Source organism: Canis lupus, chromosome 21 (assembly GCF_048164855.1).
Source record: "Canis lupus baileyi chromosome 21, mCanLup2.hap1, whole genome shotgun sequence".
NCBI lineage: Eukaryota > Metazoa > Chordata > Mammalia > Carnivora > Canidae > Canis > Canis lupus.
Window position 1 is genome coordinate 17625742 of NC_132858.1, and position 10216 is coordinate 17635957.

The window sequence follows — 10216 nt, forward strand, 5'->3', positions numbered from 1 at the left end:
GGCTCAGGACTCGATCCTGGGATCAAGTCCCACACAGGAATCCCTGCAGGGAACCTGCTTCTCTCTGTGTGTGTCTCTCATGAATAAATAAATAAATAAATAAATAAATAAATAAATAAATAAATTCTTAAAAAAAGATAAACGAGGTAGAGTGGGCAAAATGCCACCCAATCTGTAAGTGAAGTCTGAAGGGCTCAAGAAGGGTGGCTGTCCAGCTCCTGCCCAGGGCTCCTGCCCAGCAGCCCTGCAGTCTGTCCCCTGGGCCACCTGTTCTCTTCCAACTTCCACCTGGCCCTTCTGCTGCCCTCCCCGGCGGGACCTGCCCCTCCTGGGCATACCTGGGCACAGGCTGGAATAGAAGCCCTCCTCCTTGAGCATGATCAGCAGGGAGCCCCAGCCCAGGAGCACCGCGGAGAAGAAGAGGTTCTCCAGCACCGCGGTGCAGGCCATCCACCAGCGCCTCCGGTACGCCTGCTGCAGCGTGGGGGCCATGCCGGCCGCGAGCCTGCACAGGAACACGGCGCTGAGCGAGGCCCCCCCCCCCGCCGGCCCGCGAAGGCCCCGGGGCCCGGGCCTCCCGGCGGGGGCCGCCAACCTGGCCGCGGGCGCACCGGCTGTGCCAGGAGTTCACGCGGCGCCGGGCTCCCGCCGGGGCCACTGTCGGAAACAAGGAAGGTCCCGGGCGAGCGCAACAGATTCCCGGCGCCCGCCGGGCTCCCCCACCCGGGCCGGGACGCGCGGAGCCGGCTCCCCGGGCCCCCACCCGCCCTTCCCCGAGTCCCCAGAGGTCGGCGCGGGGCAGGGCGCGTCTGAAGCCCCCGCCGCCGGCATCCGGCCGCCGCGCCAGGAAGGACCCCCCGAGGCCGGCGGGAGGAGGAAGGGGAAGTCTGCAGCTGCCCGGGTCACCCCCGCCCCCCGACCCCTGCTCCGCTCCGGGCCGGCCCCTCCCCCTCTCCGCCCGGGCGCCCCGCGGCCCCGCGCCCCGGGCATCCCCGCCGCCGCCCGCCACGTGGAAGGGGGCCCCGGGCGGGCGGGGCGGGCGGGGCGCCCCCACTCACGGGGCAGCGCGCGGGCGCAGCCGAGCCAGCCGGGCTCCCGGCCGGGGAAGGGGGCTCGCGCGGCGGCAGGAAGTCCCGCGGCCGCTGACTTCGTAAGGACTGTGGGGCGGATGGGCCGGCGGCCGGCGGCGGGCGTGTCTACCACAGGGAGGGAAGGAGCCCGAGCTCCCCCCGCCGCGGCCGCGGCCGCCGCCACCTCCGTGGGAGGAGACGCGGCACGGGCAGCGCGGGGGCGGGGGCGGGGGCGGGGGGCACGGGGCCGCCGGGAGGGGAGGGACCCGCCGGGGCAAGGGGGCGGGCGGGCCTCAGCGCCCGCATCTGTGAAATGGGCTCTGGTCCCGGCGTGCCCGCGGGTGCTGCTGCTCCGCACCGGGGAGCGCGGCCGAGGGGGCGGCGGGGAAGGGGGCGCCCGGGGGGCCGCAGGAGGGAGGAGGGAGGAGCGCGCTTGGAGGGGCGCGCAGCGCGCCGCGGGCTCGGGGAGCGGGTCTCTCTGCGGAGCCTGCGGGCGTCGGTGGGAGCCGACCCGGGCGGGGGGGGCTCTCCGCGGACCCCTAACCGCGGCCGCTGCTCACCTCCGGTCGGGGGCGGGGGCGGGCAAAGGCGCCTCCCGCGGCCACACTCGCGACGGCCCGGGGAGCGCAGCGCCCAGGCGGCGCGTCCACACTCGGCGTCCGCTGCCCCGCGGCCCAGCTCCGAGCCGCACCCGCGCTCCGACCTCGCGCGCCGGGGCCCGGCCGCCCCGGACTCAGCGCCGCCCGCGGCTGCCCCGGCCTCCTCCGGCCCCTCGGAGCACGGCGGGGAGCTGGGGACCCGCCGGCGCCCCCGGATCCGCGAGGCGGGGCACACACCGAGGGGATCGCGGAGCGAAGGCTCGTATTTACACTCGTCCCGGGCTGCGCCCCGAGGTCGGGGCGGGGGCTCCCTTCTCTTCCCCTCCCCCTAGGTCGAGTTTCAGGCGCACGTGACTCGCCCTCTGGTCCCCAGATAGCCTCTCCGGGCACACGCCCCAGCACCCAGTATTTCCACCCCCACGCTCGCCCCCGCCCTCCGCCGCGGGCCCCCCAGACGACGTGGGCAGCGCCCCCTGTATCCGTGGTCAAAACAGGGGACGACTCAGCTGCGAGCCGACTGGGCGCGAGGCAGGGCCGCCTTGGGTGGGGTTTTGAACTGTGCAGCTGGGAGTAGTGTTTTCCGAGAAGCAGAATGACACGAGTTTCCTTGGGGTTGGTCAGCTGGAGGTCTGCATCTGGACTTTGAAAGGGGCTGGCCTGGGTTACCTTGGGCAAGCTGCTTAACCTCTCCGAGCCTCGGTTTCCTCCTCCGTGAATTCGGATAACAGTACCTAATTAGGGAGGCTGGGAGGTGAAGGATGGACCTGGGGGTTGTGGTGCAGGGCAAATGCTGAGCTCGGAGCTCAGGAACGCGGTAAGTGTTCCTTGTTGCTGCTGCTGTGGCTATTATCATTATGTCTGAAGACCTGGTGACAGGATGCTTCCAGACCCTTACTGATTCCTGGCAAATCTGTCAACCGCCCTGAGCCTCAGTTTCCTCGTCTGTAAAACAGAGGGGAGGTGTGGGCTAATGAGAGGAGGCGAAGGCCAGTCATTACAGATGTGAGCTTAACACGGCGTCTTAAGAGTGAGCCGTGATACCCACAAAGCTCTGTGGCAATTTGAGCAACTGCCCGGGAAGACCTCAGAAGAGAGGGGAATCCCCGAGTTAAACCATCAAGCCAAGAGAGAGGAACTCACATTTGCTGAGCAGCTACCAAATGCTGGGCACTTTCCAGACAAAAATCATTAAATCCTCAAAACATTATGGGCTCATCTCAACCTCACAACTTTTCACAGGGGGAGAAGGCTGGCGGCAGGCAGCTGGAACATGGTGGGTGGAGAGCAGAATGGGAAGTCAGATCTTCTGGCTTTTAAGTGTGGCCCTTTCCATTCCTCCAAGCCAGGAGGAAGAGCAAGAGCAAAAGGCTCAGCAGGGAGAAAGGCACAAGGAGTTCTCTCTGGCAGGAGCAGGTGTCAAGCTCTGATGGTTTCACCTCTTAAAATTCATTACTGGCTCCCGGAACTGCCAGATCAAGGTCAAACACTTTAGCTTAACACAAGGGGCCTTAGAATAAGGGTTCTAACCCAAGACACTTTTGGATCCCTTTGAGAATACAGTATACAATGAGTCCACTCCCTGTGAAATGCATGTGTGAACATGAGCGCACACACACACACACACACATACTTGCTTTCAAATTTCAGGGGCTTTTGTGGGCCCCTCCCTGGGCTCTAGAGGTTCGTGGGCTCCCATGGCCTTAATAGTTGCCCTTCTTCACCCCCAACACATTTCCACATTTTCCTCTCATGGACTATCGGCTCCATGAGGGCAAGGGCCTGCTCTGCGTTCCCTGCTGTCTCCCCAGGACCTAGAACAGCACCTGGCACCTAAGAGGCACTTAACAAGCACCTGTGTAATGAAGCGTGAAGTCAACTGGTTTCATACCTCCTTGCCTTTTCACCTGCTCTTTCTTCTTGTGGGCATGGCACATTCCCCCCTTCATTTCCAATGTACTCATCCTTCACAACTCACTTCAAGTTTTACCATTTTCCTGGAAGCTGTCTGGCCTCCTAAGCTGGGTTTGGGGCCCTGTCCATGTACTCCCCAAAACATTAGCCTAACCTCCACTGAAGCCCTCCCGCTGACCTAGACTCATTGGTTTCACTGTTGGCCTCCTCCCCACAAGCGGTAAACCTCCTGTGAGCCTGCAGCTGCATGGTAGATGTATGCCTGCCACCTGTCCCAGCACCTGGCACGCAACGAGCCCCCCCTCCCCGGTCAACTTTCGGTGAATAAATGAAAGAGAGTGGTGGAATGTGAAGCTGAAAAGGTAAACTGGGGTCAGTCTCAAAGGACCTCTGCAAAGCCAAGGACTTCCAGTATTGGGAGATGGCTTACAGGAACTCCTGGAGGGTGTTTTCTTTTCTTTTTCAGGATGGTGATAGATGTGATAGAGTTTGCTTAATGAATGGAGGAGGATATATTGGAAAGAGAGACTTTACAATAGTTTAAAGACCTTAAAACCACTGTAATAGTTAAGGTGGGAAAAAAGGGGGGGAGGGGAAGAGACCTAAGATACATTTCTGTATCAGACTTGATAGGATTTCTCAGCCCCCTTCTTGCCCTCAAAAGTGATCCCTTCCTAGACTCTGTCTCCCTGACACTACCTGAATCACCTGGGATCTGCCAGCTGCAGCCTGCTTCACAGCTGGGCAGACAGGAGTACCCGCTCTGCAGTCACACCGGCTGGGTCCCGATCCTGGCTCTGCAGCCATGAGCTGTGCAGTTTTGCCCAAGGTATGCATGTTCCTGAGTCTCCCTCTTCTAGTTAAGTGCTGGAAATAATAGTATCCAATTCACTATGTAAGAAGTTATTTCTTCTAATAAGTAGTTATTATAAACTTCTACATGAAGAATGTAAATAAAATGGTGCAGGCGCTTTGGAAAAACAGTTTGGCAGTTCCCCGCATAGTTAGCATAGAGTGACCACATGACCAGCAATTCCACTTTAGGGATATACCCAAGAGAACTGAGAACAGCCACAGATGCGGAAATTTGGACACAAACATTCATAGCAGTGTTATTCAGAATAGCCAAAAAGTGCAAACAACCCAGCTGTTCATCAACTGATGGACAAAATAGTATGTGTACTAATCTCCATTGTAATCATATTTGGTCATAGCAATCCATGCTGCTACCACATGGAAGAGCCTTGTAAACACTGCTCAGTGAAAGAAGCCAGACACAAAGGGCCACATACTGTATGACTGCACTTATATGAAATGCCCAAAATAGGCAAGTCCCCTGGGACAGAAGTGGATTAGTGGTTGCCGGGAACTGGCGGAGGGAAAAATGGGAAGGGATTGTTAATGGGTATGAGGTTTCTTCTTGGGGTAATGAAAATGTCATACAATTAGTGGTGATGGTTGTACAACTTTTTTTTTTTTTTTTGGTTGTACAACTTGGTGAATATACTAAGATCCATAGAATTTCACACTTTAAAATACTTTTTTTTTAAGATTTTATTTATTTATTCATGAGAGAGAGAGGGGCAGAGACATAGAGAAGAAGCAGGCTCCATGCAGGGATCCCAATGTGGGACTCTATCCCGGGACTCCAGGATCACACCCTGGGCTGAAGGCAGGCGCTAAACAGCTGAGCCACCCAGGGATCCCTAAAATATTTACTTTTAAGATTAGTCAAAAAAATTTTTTTTAAATCTTTAAAAACAAAAGAAAAACAGGGGGCACCTGGCTGGCTCAGTCGGTGGAGCATGCAACTCGATCTCGGGGTTATGAGTTCAAGCCACCACATTGGGTGAAGACATTGAAAAAATAAATATAAATCTTTAAAATATTTAATTTTATGATATGTGAATTATATCTCAATTAAAAAACACACCTTTGCATGTCTTGGGCACTACGGATTCAATGATGAGTAAGATACAGACCTTACCCTCAGAGAATGCAAAACCCAATGGGAAAGAGGTATAGATGACTCAAATAATCACACAGGAGTTGTAACTGCATCTAAAGGAGGTGCTAAGGAAGAGAGACGTATGGTGCTTTGTGAACACATCACTGAGGAGAGGGGTCTGATCTAGACTGGAGGTATGTTTGTGCTCTGATCTGAAGACAGCTTCCCACGACCCCCAAGAGGACACAGTGCCTGGGGAGGAGGATACCAGAGACCTTCAGCTTGCTGAACGAGGGCCAGAATGGATGAAGCACACAGAATGAGGGGACTGTGCTGTGAGGTTGAGGCTGGAAAGATCCAATTATGTTGGATCTTCTAAAATAGTAACTGGGGGGGATCCCTGGGTGGCTCAGCGGTTCGGCGCCTGCCTTTGGCCCAGGGCGCGATCCTGGAGTCCTGGGATCGAGTCCCGCGTCAGGCTCCCCGCATGGAGCCTGCTTCTCCCTCTGCCTGTGTCTCTGCCTCCCTCTCTCTCTCTATATATATATATCTACCATGAGTGAATAAATAAAATCTTTAAAAATATTAAAATAAAATAGTAACTGGGGGCACCCAGCTGGCTTGCTCCGTAGAGTATGCGACTCGATCTTGAGGTTGTAAGTTTGAGCCCCTTGTTGGGTGTAAAAATTACTTAAAATCTTTTTTAAAAATCTTTTTAAGGATCCCTGTGTGGTTCAGTGGTTTAGCCCTGCCTTTGGCCCAGGGCGTGATCCTGGAGTCACAGGATCGAGTCCTACCTCGGGCTCCAGGCATAGAGCCTGCTTCTCCCTCCTCCTGTGTCTCTGCCTCTCTCTCTGTCTATCATAAATAAATAAATAAATAAATAAATAAATATTTTTTAAAAATCTTTTTAAAATAAGAAGTGGGAGATCCCTGGGTGGCTCAGCGGTTTGGCACCTGCCTTTGGCCCAGGGCGTGATCCCGGAGTCCCGGGATCGAGTCCTGCGTCAGGCTGGTGACATGGAGCCTGCTTCTCCCTCTGCCTGCGTCTCTGCCTCTCTCTCTCTCTCTCTCTCCCTGTCTCTATGTCTATCATGAATAAATAAATAAAACCTTTAAAAAAATAAAATAATATAAGAAGTGCCCAATAATGATCATAAATTACCTTCCTCTTCCCTAACCTGCTTCTGCTCTGTTGTTGCCTGTGTCAGTAAAAGTATCGGCCTCCGCCTAGTTGCTTAAGCCACAAAACTGGAGCTACCCGACTTGCTTCCTGCCTCACCTTCCACATCCAACCTCCTCCAAGGCCTGTGGACCCTATCTTTAAAGACCTCTTATTTTCATCCACTGCCATCCCAAAGCCCAGGTCATCAGCAGCTGCCACCTCTACTCCAATCTAGCTTTTCTTTCTTTTTCTTTTCTTTTCAGGGAGGCTGCTTCTCCCTCTGCCGTGTCTGTGTCTCTCATGAATAAATTTTAAAAATCTTAAAAAAAAAAAAAAAGATTTTTAGTAATCTCTAGCACCCAACATGGGGCTCAAATTCATAGCCCCCAGATCAATAGTCACACACTCCACTGACTGAGCCAGCCAGGTGCCCCTCTCAACCTGGCCTTTCTGATTCCACCTGTGACCCCACCATCCAGTCAGAATGATCTTCTGGAAACACAGACTTTTTTTTTTTAAGATTTTATTTATCCATTCATAGAGAGAGAGAGAGAGAGGCAGAGACAGGCAGAGGGAGAAGCAGGCTCTTTGCAGGGAGCCCAACGTGGGCCTCGATCCCAGGTCTCCAGGATCATGCCCCGGGCTGCAGGCGGCGCTAAACCGCTGTGCCACCAGGGCTGCCCCTGAAAACACAGACTTGATCAGACTGCTCCCCTTGCAAATTTCCCATGACCCTCAGACAAATATACAAACTCCCCACGATGCCCCCAAGTCCATCTGGGCCCTACCTGCTGCCTCAGCCTCCCTTCTGGCCGCTTTCTTTTCTATGCTTTCACCATGGTGACCTCTTCATGCCCAGTAAAACCCCATGTTCTCATACCTCATTCCTCCTGGGCCTGGAACATTCCCCTGACCCAGCCTATCTAATCCTTCAGAATATGACTTAATGGTCACTTCCTTGGGGAAGGTTCCTTGCCTACTCCAGCAATAAATCCCCTTGCTGTGTGATCTATACATCTGAGTTTCCTTTTAATGAAACCCATCAAGATGTGTCTGTTTCATCCAATGGACTGTATACATCCCAGGGCAGGGATCCATGCCCACCTTCCTCACCACTACTCTCCCACAACCTACCTGCCACCTGCCAGGCAAATTCCTACTGATCCTTTGAATCTCATTTCCCTACCACATTCTGGGGGACATCCTTCTCTGAGCACCCAGATTTGGGGGCACATACCTTTACGTTGCCCCACAGCTGCCAAACATATCCTGTGGCACTTATCACAACTGCAAAAGCAACTGGTTTTAGTAGGTCCCCCCCATTCAATTTTGTATCTTGTTCCTCTTAACAATGCTTGTTAGAACACCTCTGTCAGGTCAGCTTACACACATCTTTATGACGATCCCTAAAACTATGTAAAATTCCACGTGCATGTCTATTTTTCTAAAGAACCATCCATAGGGGCAGCCTGGGTGGCCCAGTGGTTTAGCGCCACCTTTGGCCCGGCACATGATTGTGGAGACCTGGGATGGAGTCTCACGTTGAGCTCCCTGCATGGAGCCTGCTTCTCCCTCTGCCTGTGTCTCTGCCTCTCTCTCTTTCTCTGTGTCTCTCATGAATAAATAAATAAAATCTTAAAAAAAAAAAAAAAAAAAGAACCATCCGTGGCTTTTGTTGGAGTTTCATGGGAGTCCAAGACCTGAAGAAGTTAAGAACCTTCCCCCAGGAGCTGAAGATTCTTTCTTCTTCAAAATAGCACTGGCAACCCAGACTTCTACTATGCAAAACTGTCTCCACTAGCGTACACGTTCCAAGAGGGCAAGGATCTTTATTTTGTTCACTGATGTGTCCCAAATGCCTGGAATGGTGCCTGGCCCATGCTGGGTATAGGGGTAGAAACACTAGAAACACCTAGTCTCAAACAATTGTTGTTTTGGGTTTTTTTTAAGATTTTATTTACTTATTCATCGAGACACAGAGAGAGAGGCAGAGACACAGACAGAGGGAGAAGCAGGCTCCATGCAGGGAGCCCGACGTGGGACTCAATCCCGGGTCTCCAGGATCACACCCCGGGCTGCAGGCGGCACTAAACCACTGAGCCACCTGGGCTGCCCTCAAACAATTGTAATAGCTGTGAGAACTGTACGTGTATTGGTTAGCTATTGCTACATAACAAATTATTCCAAAATGTTATGGCTTAAAATAACATTCATTATCTTAGTTTCTCTAGGTCAGGAGTCAGGGTGCAGCTTAGAGCGGTCCTCTCTGCTTCAGAGGTTGCTCACAAAGCTGTGAAGTGTCAGCTGAGTCTGTGCTCATCTAGAGAAGCATCTGCTTTTGAGCTCACTTGAGTGGTTGTCGGCAGGACTCAGTTCCTTGCCAGCTGGAGGCTGCCCTCAGGTCCTTACCACATAGGCCTCTTTCACAGGGCAGCTCACAAGATGTATGCTTCATCACGATAAGCAAGAGGGGAGAGCCAGCTAACAAGAGGACCATTCCAATCTCTTCTACCCTAACCTCGGAAATGGCATCCTGTCACCTTCTGCTGTGCTGTTTGTTAGAAGCAAGTCTGTAGGTCTGGTGCACACTCAAGCAGATTGGAGCAGGAAGGACTAACTGTGGGCAGGACCATTGGGGGCCATCTTAGAGCCTGCCTATTCCAGGATATCTACGTGTTTTCTCATCTAGCATCTGGCTCATCTGAAAACCCAGAGCAGGCACAGACTAAATGCCTATAGGTCAAGCAGATGAGAAGGGAAGAAATTAGCAGTGGGAGTTTTGCTGCTCCTCCTCCAGCAGACTGCGGCCAAGCAAGAACGTAGGCTGACTTGTTAGATACTCTGAACTTTCGAAAGAAGTCAAATCCAGATTTTTGAGAGACATCTCCTGACTTTAAAACTGTGATAATCTAGCAAAAATACATGAGGATTGGGAGTTTTGAATGCCACTCAATGGCAAAAAGAGGCTAACCTATCCTACCACCCTTTGTATGTGTGTCCTATCTCCCCAGCACCCACCTCCCGCTCCCCTCAACATTCACAAGGGCGGGGAACGAACAAATCCACTTTGGATGTTTTCTGTAGCTCTTTGCACCTAGCAGCCAGTAATAAATATTGTTGAGTGAAAAATGAAATTGCTGACTTGTACCTCTTTAGGGAGCATCCCCCTACCTCCCCGATTCTGGAGGAGTGGTTAAAAGTGGGCTCTGCTGCCTGAATAAACTGGAATCCTCGCTCTCACTTGCTTGTTGTGTGACCTTCAGCCAGTAACTAACTTTCCAGAGTTCAGCTTCTTCATCTATAAGGCGAGAATAACCATACCCGCTTCAGAGCTGTTGCAAATGATTAACTGAAATAATAGACTTCTTAGCACACCGCTGCAACTCCAGAGCTATTCTTCCTAGCTCCCTGGCACCTCTCCCCTTAATCCGTTACCTACCATCCTCTTCCACTACCCACCCAGCTGGCAGCTAGGGAGAGCCTCAGAAACACAGATCTGTCACTTTCGCTGCCAGGGTTTATA

The 10216-nt window shown here is 53.3% G+C and overlaps 1 protein-coding gene and 1 long non-coding RNA gene across 3 annotated transcripts in view; one reads left to right on the top strand and one right to left on the bottom strand.

Moving 5' to 3' along the window:
- Positions 1-1722, bottom strand: part of SLC43A1 (solute carrier family 43 member 1) — a 21841-nt gene extending 20119 nt beyond the window's left edge. The window contains exons 1-2 of one of the 2 annotated variants that reach the window (XM_072790853.1): positions 1631-1722; positions 339-505 (exon numbers count right to left, since the gene is read on the bottom strand). In XM_072790853.1, the coding sequence (XP_072646954.1) occupies positions 339-492 (154 nt within the window). In that variant the 5' untranslated portion in view covers positions 493-505; positions 1631-1722. Of the gene's footprint in view, positions 1-338; positions 506-1058; positions 1149-1630 lie in introns of those variants that run through there. The other variant, XM_072790852.1, reaches the window with a different exon arrangement.
- LOC140612783 (uncharacterized) lies at positions 1049-9827 on the top strand. The gene is made up of 3 exons (XR_012013923.1): positions 1049-1150; positions 4259-4409; positions 8644-9827. It is a non-coding gene; the product is annotated as an uncharacterized lncRNA (long non-coding RNA).
- The last annotated feature ends 389 nt before the right edge of the window (positions 9828-10216 follow it).